The sequence below is a fragment of the Urocampus carinirostris genome, chromosome 5 (assembly GCF_059441175.1).
Source record: "Urocampus carinirostris isolate Australia breed hairy pipefish chromosome 5, RoL_Ucar_1.0, whole genome shotgun sequence".
NCBI classification, from domain to species: domain Eukaryota; kingdom Metazoa; phylum Chordata; class Actinopteri; order Syngnathiformes; family Syngnathidae; genus Urocampus; species Urocampus carinirostris.
Genome location: NC_142353.1, coordinates 44,528,662 through 44,542,908, shown reverse-complemented (window position 1 = coordinate 44,542,908; position 14,247 = coordinate 44,528,662). Strand labels below are relative to the sequence as shown.

Genomic DNA, 14,247 nt, shown 5'->3' with positions numbered 1-14,247 from the left:
CGGAGAAGCCAAAAAGCGCCATACAATCAGATTAGAAATACACACTTTTGAGCAAATACGTTTAAGCCTACTTTACAGAGAGAGAACGTACTTCATGTCGTGGTACTCCTGCGAGGTGGTGAGGACTCTCTGGTCGCCCACGTAGACCTCGCAGAACGGGCGGCACCCGTTACGCTGCTTGTTGAAGAGCGGCACGGGCGTCATGGTGATGGAGCGGATCAGGACCGGCTTGCAGTGCGGCGTGATGGCCTCCTCCGACATCATGTCGCACATGTACTCGATGTACCTGCAAAACAAATAAAACAGTGAGATCAAGCTTCAACTCCATGGTTAGCATGCTTTTGCCTTTAGCATCACTGCAAGCCTTTGGACCCAGAGCAAATACCCAACATTTATACTCACATAAGCCAACTATAAAACTATAAATATAGAATATATAAATAACTAAATAAACTGAAATTAAGGAGTCATATTTTATGCGCATGAAACTAAATAACTACAAAGCGGTAAAACAGAATACAGGCAGAGCCGTACTGTATCATCATGCTTGGTCAAGAGTTTTGATTGTGTTGGAAAGGGACCACATCTCATTTTATTGTGATGCAGTGTGTTTTATTGCCTTTTTCTTTCTTATAAGGGGCCTCAAGAAAGTTATAAAGAATAAAAAGTGGAAAACTGACCACGAATCAAAGAAGGAAATGATTGTGACTTACAAGTGTCTGCCATCCAAGTTATTTGGAGGTAATACGGCCAATAGCCTATCAGTATTTTCATGATGCCATGACACAAACCAATTTAAGATAAAGATTTTTTTGATGGCGTGAACCAATAGCAGACAGTCATCTTAGAGATGGAACTCGTTATAAGCACCAACACTTTTTTAGACACACAAAAAATATGCAATCAAATTACAGGTATATTTTGCAAAAATAATTACAAAAGTCAATTCCATTGAAGTTGGGAAAAAGTTTAAAATGTCAGTAAAATTAGAATAGAATGACTTGCAAACCTTTTCTAACCCATATTTAAATGAATACACCACAAAGACAAGATTATCCATGTTCAAACTCATAAACTTTATTTCCATAAGCAAATAATGATAAACTTAGAATTTTATAATTGCAACAAGTGCCAAAGTAGTTGGGAAAGGGGCTTCTTCACCATTGTGTTACATCACCTTTCCTTTTAATAACACTCAATAAACGTTTAGGAAGTGAGGAGACTAGTTGTTGAATCGTTGATAGTGGAATCCTTTCCCATTCTTGCTTTATGTACAGCTTCAGCTGTTCAACAGTCCGGGGTCTCCTTTGTCTTATTCTGCGCTTTATAATGCGCCACACATTTTCAATGGGAGACAGGTCAGGACTGCAGGCAGGCCAGTCAAGCACCCGCACCCTCTTACTACGAAGCCACGCTGTCGTGAGACGTGCAGTGTGTGGCTTGGCATTATCCTGCTGGAAGAAGCAAGGGCGCCCATGGTAAAGATTCTGTTTGGATGGCAACATACTTTGTTCCAAAACCTGAATGTACTTTTCTGCATTAATGGTGCCTTCACAGATGTGCAGGTTACCCATTCCTTGGCCACTCATGCACCCCCATACCATCACAGATGCTGGCTTTTGCACTTTGCGTGCATAACAGTCTGGGTGGTTCTGTTCTTCTTTGGACCGGAGGACACGACGTCCACAATTTCCAAACACAATTTGGAAAACTGACTCATCAGACCACAGAACACTTTTCCACTTTGTATCAGTCCATTTTAGATGGGCTCGGGCCCAGAGAACCCTGCGGCGTTTCTGGATGTTGTTGATGAACGGCTTACGCTTTGCAACATAAAGTTTTAACCCACACTTACGGATATAGCGTCGAACTGTATTGACTGACAGTGGTTTTCCAAAGTGTTCCTGAGCCCATGTGGTGATGTCCTTTACACATTGATGTCGGTTCTTAATGCAGTACCGCTTGAGGGCTCGGAGGTCACGGGCATTCAATAATGGTTTACGGCCATGCCGTTTACGCACAGTGATTTCTCCAGATTCCCTGAACCTTTTCACAATATTATGGACTGTAGATGATGATATCCCTAAATTCCTTGCAATTGTACTTTGAGGAATGTTGTTTTTAAACTGTTCAACAATTTGCTCACGCAGTTGTTCACAAAGAGGTGAACCTCGCCCCATCCTTGCATGTGAATGACTTAGCTTGTTCGGGTCTCCCTTTTTTATACCCAGTAACAACTCTCACCTGTTGCTAATTCATCTGTTCACCTGCAAATAGTTGGTTGATTTCCATTCATCCACTTTCTGAGTAGTTATTGACACCTGTCCCAACTATTTTGGCACGTGTTGCTGTCATCAAATTACAGAGTTGATGATTTTCTCCCAAAACAATAAAGTTTATGAGTGAAGACAATAAATATGTTGTCTTTGCTGTGCATTCATTTAAATATGGGTTGAAAAGAATTTGCAATTTACTTGGATCAATTTTTATTTGCAATTAACACACTTTCCCAACTTCATTGGAATTGAGTTTTGTACTTTGCAGGATCACAATTTTTTTGTTGTACACTGCAAGGGACAATATTGAGGTCAGGTGTGCATAAGTTTGAACTCTTTTTGCAAAGTGGGCTTGGGGTACTTCCTCAAAAGTGTGTATTTCTAAACCAGATGGTATCACGTTTCTGTTTCAAATATTGGTACTGCCCAAAGGGGCATTTCTTTCTTTCTTTCTTTCTTTTGTCTTTGTTCTACTTCAATAAAAACAGTTTGGTGGGGAAAGGGCCCCCAGAATTAAGGAGCGCGGCCTGGAGACGGACGTAAGTTCCTCCTCTCCTGGCCCTTCCCCCTCTCCCTCGGCGGTCTCATTTAGATTCCACACACGCAGCACATTCATCTTTTGGTATTGTTGTAATTTAAAAGTAATCCAAAGTTAAATTACTTCAACAGTATAGTATTCAGATTACATTACTGATGACATTTTCCATCAGGCAATTAGTAATGAAGGTTTTTTTTATTTTATTTAATTGACTATAAGAGATTTTACAAATTACAGTTGTTGAATGCAATGAAGATTTTTCACAGAGGAGGCTGAAGTTTGAGGACAGGTCGCGCTGTTCCAACTGTGGAGTGTTTTGGCTGGGGAATTTTGATAGCGGGGTGCCGACGAGGGAATTAGGCCTTGTTATGATAAACGCTTGGCATTGTTTTGAGCTGATATGAGTTTCCTTTAGACATGGCGGCGCCTTTCGGCGAGGAGGTGGTGAAGCTGGCACCTGACCCGCCCCACGGGGGGGCCTTCGTGACGCACTGGTCAGACGAGGTGGGGGGCCACGTGGGGAGTTCTTGGCCCGCCAATGGGGGGTGGCCGACGCCCCGACGTGTGAAAAGACGAAAGGAGAGACGAGAGAAGTGAGAGGGAGGCTCGACGAAAACTTATTAGACTAATTCGACAATAATTCGGCTAAATTCGTTGGAATTCACTTAGTTAAATTTTTTAAGAAAATAAATCTGCCCCCATGTGGAAATGCCTGTCTCTTGTCAATATTTTTCCCTAAATTAAGAAACAAGCATGCATTGTTAGGAGAATGAAGTTTGTGTTTGGTTAATGGAGTCAGACAACTAATTCGAAAAATTTGGTAAACGCTACATTTGTAATGTAGTTTTTTCCCCAACAGTAACTGTATCGGATTACATTTTGAAAGTAATCCTAAAAAACCCTGAGTGCACCTTTTATGCGAAGGAGCAATGCCAGGCGGGCATCGTTTCATGGAGAACATGTAGACGGCGGCTTCGGCCGTGCTGAAGAGACGACAGAAGCACAGGAAGGAACAGACGGCCACCGCCGACGCCGCCCTGCCGTCCTGGGACCCAAAGAGAGTGAGAGGAAGGCCCGAGTTTGGGCCCCGCCCCGCGACTTTCCTACCAGGCAGTGGACCACGCAGATGTTCCTCTGGTCCTGCTTGAGCCATTGGTGCATGCTCTTGCAAACGCCGAATAGGCTACGGAGGCTGGGAGAGCGACGGGCTTGCCAGTTGCATTCCGAAACCTGCAAAAAGAAAATTGGATATGAAAGCAAACGCAAGCAGTTCTGATTGGCTAAATAGTCACCCCGCCCCTTTTTGGCCGCGTCTGTCTGTGAGTCTATAATGTTGCGGTTAAAGTAGGGCTGCAACAAGGAATCGATAAAATTGGTTAAAATTGATTATCAAAAGGGTTGGCAACCAATTACCTCATCGATTCGTCGTGTTGCAAGATTTAACAGCCTCTTGGCACATTAAATCAATGCGAACAAGTGCATTGGATCTCGTTGTGAAGTTTAGTATTGTAGTACTACCGTAAATTCCGGACTATAGAGCGCACCTGATTATAAGCCGCACCCACCACATTTTGAGAGGAAAACCGATTTTGTACATACACAAGCCGCACCTGTATATAAGCCGCATGCGCCTACATTTAAACATGTAACACAAACACAAAATAAATCCAAACCCGACCTCTTGCAACTACGTCATCCCACGACCTTCACCAGATGCCTATCATCAAGATGTGAAAAGCTAACAATGTTTTCTATTTTACCAACGTTGAATATTTTAATATATATTTCTTGTGTTTTGGCGAACATGAAATTACTCATGACTAAATAATATGGTGCAAAAAACTTCATAATTTTTGATACTATATACCGAGCCAAAACAACTGGTTTTCTAAACAGAGCTGTCCTCTTGAGAGTGACCAGTAGGGGGCGGTGACGCTTCACATGACAAGTCACCAGAATGACAATGATTCATTGTGTGGTTTTTAGAGTCAGATTGACAGGAAATATGGCGATGGCTAGAATTTCAATCATTTTCAAGCACTTTCCCCAAACTCAAGCATTTTCCTGAACTGGAAAACAGCGCATTCAAATTCAAGCCTTTTCAAGGATATACGGGGGGTCTTACCCGATTGTGGAAGCGCGCCGCCCGATAGGATCGCCTGGAGAGATTGTAGACGGCGTAATGTCCCGGGTGTCGGGAATCCAGGAAGAGCCTCACGTCCTCGATGTTGTTCTTAATGGCCGACTCCACGCCTTCGGCCGGGAACGACATGACTGCCGGGATTGCACTCGTGAGCAAAAGACATGCTAACGAGTTTGCTGGAGAGTGGATGCTAACGAGTCATGTTGAGGGCTGCGTGCCAATGTGTCATGCTAATGGCTGTGTGCTAACGGCTGTGTGCTAACTAGTGAATGCTAACGAGAGAGGCAACTATTTATGCTGCGGGCTACGTGGTTATGACTTCATGCAAACAAGTCATGCTTCCAGCTACATGCTAAGGAGTAGATGCTAACCTGTCATGCTAACGGCGACAATGCTCACGAGTTTATGCAAACAAGTCATGCTAACAGCTAAATGCTAACAAGCACATGCTAAATGGCTATTGCCAACGAGTTATGTAAAAGGCTACATGGCACTAGTAGATGCTAGCAAGTCATTACATGTGAATGAGTCATGCTAACGGCTACATGGTTACTAGTAAATCCTAACAAGTCATGCTAATGGCTACATGCTAATGAGTGGATGCTAACGACAAAGGCAACTATTTACGCTAAGGGCTACGTGCTTATGACTTCATGCTAACAAGTCATGCTTACAGCTACATGCCAAGGAGTAGATGCTAGCGGCTACATGCTAAGGAGTTTATGCTAACAAGTCATGCTAACAGCTAAATGCTAACAAGTGCAGCGGCTTCAGGCTCTCCAGTTAGTCTTTTTGTTATAGTGTTTTTTATCTCATATTTTCTCTTTTTTTTTTTTTTATTCTCTCATTAAAATGTAAGACTGGAGTGCCCCGTCCAATCTCGTTGTCACATTATGTTCAACCCATTTTGTAACCATTATAATAAAGGTATATTCTATTCTATTCTAAATGGCTATATGCCAACGAGTCATGTAAAAGGCTAAATTTCAACTAGTAGATGCTAACAGATCATTACATACGAATGAGTCATGCTAACGGCTACACAGTAACTAGTAGATGCTAACAAGTCATGCTAATGGCTACATGCTAACAAGTGGATGCTAAAAACAAAGGCAACTATTTACGCTAAGGGCTACGTGCTTATGACTTCATGCTAACAAGTCATGCTTACAGCTACATGCTAAGGAGCTGATGCTAACCTGTCATGCTAACGGCTGCGTGCTAACGAGTGGATGCTAGAGAGAGGCTAAGTATTTACACTAAGGGCTACGTGCTTAGGACTTCATGCAAAGAAGTCATGCTTACAGCTACATATTAAGGAGTAGATGCTAACCTGTCATGCTAACAGCTACATATTAAGGAGTAGATGCTAACCTGTCATGCTAACAGCTACAATGCTAACAAGTAGATGCTAAATGGCTATATGCCAACGAGTCATGTAAAAGGCTACATGGCAACTAGTAGATGCTAACAAGTCATTACATGCTAATGAGTAATGCTATCGGCTAAATAATAACGAGTAGATGCTAATGAGTCATGCTAAAAGGTACATGCTAACGAATCATGCTAACGCCTATATGCTAACACTCTGTGCAAAGGGATACATCCTATAATAACATTTCGGCTCCTGCAGGAATCTTGTGCTATGTGACGTAAAATTTCTCCCATTGGGAATAAATGGGTTCACAATTTTCCCATCTGGAATGAATGGGCCCATTCCTTTTAAATGGGGAAGCTTGGTCACCATGGTAACCAGGGAAGTTAACATGGGTGTCCTAAGTAGGTCAGTGACCCACATGAAGGGTAACCAGGAGCAAATGGCATGCTAAAGATTTGATTCTAACTCGTCGTGCTAATGGCTGAATGCTAACGAGTAGATGCTAAAAAGTCCTTCTAGCGGCTGCATGCTAACAATTTTAATAATACTTCTATGAGACTTCAGCACAAAGTCCCATTTCCCGGGAATTGTCCACTTTCATTCTGGCAACATGAAATCAAAAATGGGGAAAGCTCACCTGCGATTCTGGACGTGATGTAGGAGATGTCAAGGTCACCTTTGGCATAACTGAAAAACAGATGAGAGGGATCAGTATCTCCTATGGGTGAAAACTTGATGATGATCATACCTTGGACAATAATTGAGCTTTTTAAAAGCAGAGGAAAAAATAAGTCGGAGTTTTTCTCTTTCATTGAAGTTTACACTCTAGTACAGGGGTCTCCACCCTTTTTCAAGTGTTTAGCTACTTTTTGCTACAAAATACCCCAAAGGGCACGCAGGGTGATATAAATTTCTAACATAGCAACTAGCTAAAACGTAGCTTGTTAGTTAGCTAGAAAGGTAAACAGGTAAAAAAACTAAAATGGAGCTAGATAGCTATCTAATGGAGTAAATTGCAAGTAAACAGCCAGATAGAAATCTAAAATAAAAGATAGGAAAGAGTCAAAAGCTAGCTAGTTAGCTTGCTAAATAGCTAAAACTGTCACTTGATAGTTAGCTAGAAAGGTAAACAGAAAAAAAACTAAAGATCTAGATAGCTCGCAAAAGTAAAAAGCCATCTTTACAGCCAGATACAAAGCTAAAAAAGCTATATAGCTAGCCAAAATGGATGCCAAAAGTTAGCTTAATAACTAGCAAAAAGTGTAAAAAGCTAGCTAGTTAGTTTGCTAAATAGCTAAAACTGTCACTTGATAGTTAGCTAGAAAGGTAAAAAGGAAAAAAACAAAGATATAGCTAGCTAGCTAAAAGTAAAAAGCCCAAAGGTAAAATGTTAGCTAAATAACATGCAAAAAAAATGTAAAAAGCTAGTAAGATAGCTTCTTAAATAGCTGAAGCGGTAGAAAGATAACTAGCTACAAAGCTAAGAAGGTGGCTAGATAGCTAGCTAATAAAACACAGATTTTTTTTGGCATTATAATTTGAATTTAGTCAATAAAAACATGAATAAATAATTGTATTCTTTATTTATTTTTAATTTAAAAAAAATAAACTTATGTTATTACTTTGTTGTTACTATGTTATTACAGGTTAATGATTAAAGATGGGGTTAAATAGACTCAGTCGACCAATTCAAATAAAATCATTCTACTACAAAGTCGCAATGACATAGCCCGCGGGCCCCTCAAGTGTCCTTAGGGGGCACCCTAGTGCCCGCAGGCACCGCGTTGAAGACCCCTGCTCTAGTATCTCCAAAACTATCGAAGCTGTATATATATATTTTTGCGATCAGAAACAAAAAACACATGCAGAAAATAACAGTAGAACCCCGGGTTACGGCGTCTACTCTGAAGGTTTCTGTATGCTATTGGCTGAACTACCTCCCACGATGCCTTTCTCTTTCTTCATCCGGTCCACGTGCATATTTAATTGCAAAACGCCGCAACAATACTACATTTGTTTGCTAGAGGCCCCAAGGCTTGCAGTGATGCCAAAGGGAGAAGCAAAAACATGATAACCATGGAAACAAAGAAATACGAAGATGGCACACAGATTTTGACTCTTGCTAAGTAGCCTGACTGTAACTAATCAACGATCAACAGGATTGAGAATAAGCAACAAAGACTCCTAAGGGGGCAGCACGGCAGCGCAGTGGTTAGCGCATGTGCGGCACAGTTCATGTCTTGGGAACCTCCTGCGTGGGTTCAAATCCAGCGCCAGACTTCCTGTGCGGAGTTTGTATGTTCTCCCCGTGCTTGCGTGGGGTTCCTCCGGGCACTCCGGTTTCCTCCCACATTCCAAAAACATGCATTTCAGGCTGGTCCAAATTGTCCCTAAGTGCGAATGAGCGAGTGAGTTGTCTGTCCCCGTGTGCCCTGCGATTGGCTGGCAACCAGTTCAGGGTGTCCCCTGCCCACTGCCCGATGATTGCTGGGATGGGCTCCAGCACCCCCGCGACCCTACTGAGGATAAGCGGTGCAGCTAATGAGATAAGATGAGACTCCTAAGGGCATATTGTTTAAAATCGGTTTAAATTTCAGGGTTTTTCAGCATTTTGGTTTCTTCGCCTTGGGTGCGACGCATCGGGGGCGGTAACTCTTTGCATGACAATGCCATATTAAATGATGCCAGCTGCCGTTGATTGCGAGGGAAGAAGAAAATCAATGTCGAAGCGCAGCCACCAACGAATGCTTTCGGCGTCATTTTTTTAAGCAGTATTGATTTCATTTTCCTGGAAACGTGGCAACAATTTCAAGCATTTACAAGCACTTCACCCATAAGCACTTCTGAAACCTTGAAAACACACAAATTTTAAATTCAAGCATTTTGAAGGCTTTCAAGCATCTCTAATAACCCTGAAATTTGATCCATTGGTTTCCTTCAACTTCTACATCCACCCGCTACTCATCTGTACCAGTTCAAGTCACGTTGTACCAAAGGTATATTACATTTTTTTCAATACATGTGGATGTATTTCTAATGTTCTTTAACAATATACATAAGTCGTATTTACCATCTATTTTTTGTTTTCAAGCATTTTAAGCACACGTATGAACCCTGAAATTGGATTGGCTTCTCCTCCTTCTGCATACACCTGCTACTCGACTGTACCAGCTCAATTCACGTTGTACCAGAGGAAAATAAAGTTTTTTTTCTTTACATGTATATTTATTTCTAGTGTTCTTTAATAATACACACATATATTACAGTCAAATTTACTCTAAACCTTTAACGTTTTTAAGGATTTTAAGCACATTTATGAACCCTGAAATTTGATAATATGGCCTCCTTCAACTTCTGCATCCACCCGCTACTCAACTGTACCAGCTCAAGTCACGTTGTACCAAAGGTAAATTATTTTTCTTTACATATAGATGTATTTCTAATATTATTTAACAATATACATAAATAGTATTTACTGTATACCTTATGTTTTAAATAATTTTAAGCACACGTATAAATTCCTGAAATTGGATTGGCTTCTCCTCCTTCTGCATACACCTGCTACTCGACTGTACCAGCTCAAGTCATGTTGTACCATAGGAAAAGGAAATTGTTTTTTTTCTTTACATGTATATTTATTTCTAGTGTTCTTTAATAATACACACATATATTACAGTCAAATTTACTCTTCTACTTTTAGGTTTTTTAAGGATTTTAGGCACATGTATAAACCCTGAAATTTGATACTTTGGTCTCCTTCAACTTCTGCATCCACCCGCAACTCAACTGTACCAGCTCAAGTCACGTTGTACCAAAGGTAAATTAAATTTTTTTCTTTACATGTATTTCTAATGTTCTTTAACAGTATGCATAAGTCATATTTCTTGTATACCTTTTGTTTCTAAGAATTTTAAGCACACGCAAGAACCCTGAAATTGGATTGGCTTCTCCTCCTTCTGCATCCACCTGCTACTCAACTGTACCAGCACGTATAAATCCCTGAAATTGGATTGGCTTCTCCTCCTTCAGCATCCACCTGCTACTCGACTGTACCAGCTCAAGTCACATTGTACCGTAGGAAAATGTTTTTTTTTCTTAACCTGTGTATTTATTTCTAGAGTTGTTTAATAATACACACGTATATTACACATAAGTCGAATTTACTCTATACCTTTTAGGTTTTTAAGGATTTTTAGCACATGTATAAACCATGAAATTGGATCCTATGGTCACCTTCAACTTCAGCATTCTCCCGCTACTCATCTGTACCAAATCAAGTCACGTTGTACCAAAGGTAAAAAAAATAAAAATGTCTTTGCATGTAGATGTATTTCTAATGTTCTTTAACAACATACATAAGTCATATTTACTGTATACCTTTGGTTTCAAGAATTTTAAACACACGTATAAATCCCTGAAATTGGATTGGCTTTTCCTCCTTCTGCATCCACCTGCTACTCGACTGTACCAGCTCATGTCACGTTGTACCGGAAGAACAAAAGGTTTTCTTTAATAATACACACGTATATTACACATAAGTCAAATTTACTCTGAACCTTTAAGGTTTTTAAGGATTTTAAGCACATGTATCTATCTATCTACAGTATCTATCGTCCTCCTTCTGCATCCACCCGCTATTAGACTGTACCAGCCGAAGTCATGCTGTACCAAAGGTAAATCAAATTAGTTTTCTTTACACGTATATTTATTTCTAATGTTCTTTACTGATAAACGCGTTTATATCACATAAGTTGTATTTACTGTAAACCTTTTATGTTTTTTAAAAAATGTTTTTATCTGGAATACCGGAAGGTATAAAAGCTAATTCACTAATTAGCACAGAACCCTATCCCCCGCTATGCGGCAATTTCACATTACGGCCCCCACTTTTGAAAGGATTCATGTCGTATCCTGGGCATCCCCTGTACTTTGAGGTTTCTAGATTTAGCATGCAGTTAAGGAAAAAGCAAACGTTGTCAGTTTTTGGTATCAGTAGGAAGAAACAGTTATTGTGCATCTTTACTCGCAAAATAGGAAATTGATTGTGCGCGAAGGGAGGGAATTAAAGCGGTGTTAGCTAGCACGAATTAGCGGCTGGTTTTGCGGACAACTCTCACACACACACACACACATAGCAACTAGAGGTCAAAAAGTGGGCGGGGTCAGGCTGATTGTTTACCTTGCGTTGCTAGGAGACGGGGACAAAATGAAGGATTGGACACAAGGAGAAAAGAAAAGAAAAAATTTTAACAAAAAGAAAATAAGACAGACCGTGAAGTAACCCAAAAATGGAAGACCAACAAACAAGACAACAGCTACTTTTATCATTTTAGAGTCACACGTTTCAAGTCAATTTTCAACTCAAAATATGATATAGTAATAAGAATAAGCATAAAAAATTATAAAATAAAAGAACATATCAACAAATAAGTAAAACTGAATAAATCACAACATAAAAATTAAAAAATATATATATTTGAGCATAGCAAGCTTCCTTTCCATGGTTATCAGGTTTTTGCTTTTTAAAATAAAACAAACGTGACAAAAAATAAGAGACAAATGGAATCAACTTTGATAATACACTTAACCGTACAATTACTATGAATAATGTGAATAAATAAGTAAAAAAATTGAATGATACGGAAAAAAGAAAAAGATTTCAACTGTAGATAATAATAATAATATAAAAAAATAAACCAATTGAAACAGTATTTTGAAAAAACACTACATAAAATAACAAATTGAAAAAAAATAGTAATAAAAAAATAATAAAAGGTAAATGGTAAATTAAAATGAAAATTTCAACAGTAAAAATAAATAATAATATATTTCATTATCAAAGAAATAAAAATTGTGAAAAATAGGGTAAAAGTAAAAATAAATTGGAAAAATTAAACAAGAATAACGGGATGGGCTCCGGCACCCCCGCGACCCTACTGAGGATAAGCGTCGCAGATAATGGATGGATGAAATTAAGAAGACGAAAAATGCAGTACAAGCATTATTTTCAAAAATAAAAAAAAATAATTGTACAAATAAATATAGCATAAACAAGTAAAAATGCACAAAAAATAAACGCTAAAAATCAGTACAAAAAAAAATTTCATTTAGAAAATTGAAAAAAATAAGATAAATAAAAATAGTATGGAGAAGTAAAAACAGATTGTAAACAACAACAATAATGAAGTGATCAATATAAAATAAAGACATAAATAATATATATTTTTTTCCCCGGGATCCTTTATCTCACTTTAAATTTGTAATGTGTTTAAAAGCTAATCGTTTATTCTTGTATTTCATAATGCATTTGTTGTCGCACTGAAAAGTCAATATTTGACATTGCATTTTGTTGTGTCGTTTGTTTTTTTTTGACATTCAAGTTGCTTTCCACGGACAGAGTGAGGAGATCATTTCTGCCTCATGCCATGAGGCTCTTTAACTCCACCCGGGGGAGTAAAAGCCCACCCCCACATTTGCATATTACCCTATTCTTATTACAGTGTAGCAGTGTTCATTTAACCTCTGAAAAGTGATGAGTCCCGGGGACTCGCATGCTCAAAAATCTATGGGTCCCAACAGAGATCTATGGCTCCCCAAAATTTAGTGTTATCGAGGTTGAAATTGTAAATCGGCGACAATTATATAATATAAATCTATATATTCATTCAGTTTTAATCATCAAATTATGAATTCATTTTCTGCATCAAGTGAGCCGTTTGAGAGCCGACTCTCTTTAATGAGTTGAGCCGAAAAAGCCGGTTCTCTAAAAAAAGACAGACTTTCTTTCACAACACAACTACCACAGAATGATGCATGATGGGAAATCCTCAGGCGGCAGACGCATGCGCAGAGTAGCATCAAACCGCTCGCTTCGCTTGCGACGAAAAAAACCGATTCCGAGATAGAGGCTACCGCGGCGAACTCGTTTGACTCAGTTGATTTGCCGTTTGGTGATAGTGTATACTGGATGGTACCCATCATTGACAAATTTGCGTTTTTCCGTACAGATTTTCTCGTACGTCGTACACGTCTGAAAATGCATAATAAACGTAATTTGTACGGCAAAAACGTACAGCTTGACAGGTATGAATTTCTCCGCCGTTTTTTTTGTGCCGGAATTATTGCCGTTGGTATCACTTTCTGCATTATGTTTCGATTTATTACTGACATTGAAGAAATGACCAATTTTTGAGTTACTAATACTAATACTAACTAATACTAACATTTTTTTTCGGGGGCTTACTTAACCTTCGCTGGACGACAAGCACCACAACAATGACGTAATCTCGAAGCAACGAGATCTCGTTGGCCGAGATCGGCAGGCAGACGAAAACTCGAACCGCGAGACAAAACAACAATGGCGGATCTGCCTGACGAAAAGTTTGGAGTGCGGTAAATCTTTGTTAAAAAAAAGTACCGTATTTTCCGCACTATAGGGCGCACCGGGTTATAGGGCGCACCCCAAAAAAATAGTTTTTGGTCCTATATTTTCCATACATAAGGCGCACCGGATTATAAGGCGCTACAATGGGAACGTGGACAAAACAGTCAGATAGTTCAGTCCAACTTCTTACCCCCTTAACATTCCCAAAGCTTGCAAAGAAGCAAATACGTGTCGTAGACACGTGCGGATGCGGTGTCCGTACGATGTCACTCAAATGCATCGTTCCATCATTCGGAAGATTAAAGTCTTGGGATTCAAGAAACCATTCCTTAGTTTCTATTTTCTTTTTCGCTCGCAACTTTACCGCGCATATGACAATAAACACTTTGAATTGAATTGAGTTTCAAAATAGACTCATCACAGCAACATCAAGATCGTTCTAAAACAAGATACCGGGAAAATATAAAGTCGCATAGCTCACCTAAGTTCTCACGTTCAATAATGATACGCAATTTGGTCTTCTTACAA

General features: G+C 39.5%; 1 protein-coding gene across 2 annotated transcripts in view; it reads right to left on the bottom strand.

Annotated features, from left to right (window-relative positions):
* gak (cyclin G associated kinase) overlaps positions 1-14,247 on the bottom strand; it is a 58,169-nt gene that overhangs the window by 18,293 nt on the left and 25,629 nt on the right. For both annotated transcript variants that reach the window (XM_088336961.1, XM_088336962.1), the window contains exons 12-16: positions 6,973-7,022; positions 4,940-5,088; positions 3,922-4,044; positions 3,726-3,859; positions 92-286 (exon numbers count right to left, since the gene is read on the bottom strand). In XM_088336961.1, the coding sequence (XP_088193087.1) occupies positions 92-286; positions 3,726-3,859; positions 3,922-4,044; positions 4,940-5,088; positions 6,973-7,022 (651 nt within the window). The remainder of the gene's footprint in view (positions 1-91; positions 287-3,725; positions 3,860-3,921; positions 4,045-4,939; positions 5,089-6,972; positions 7,023-14,247) is intronic.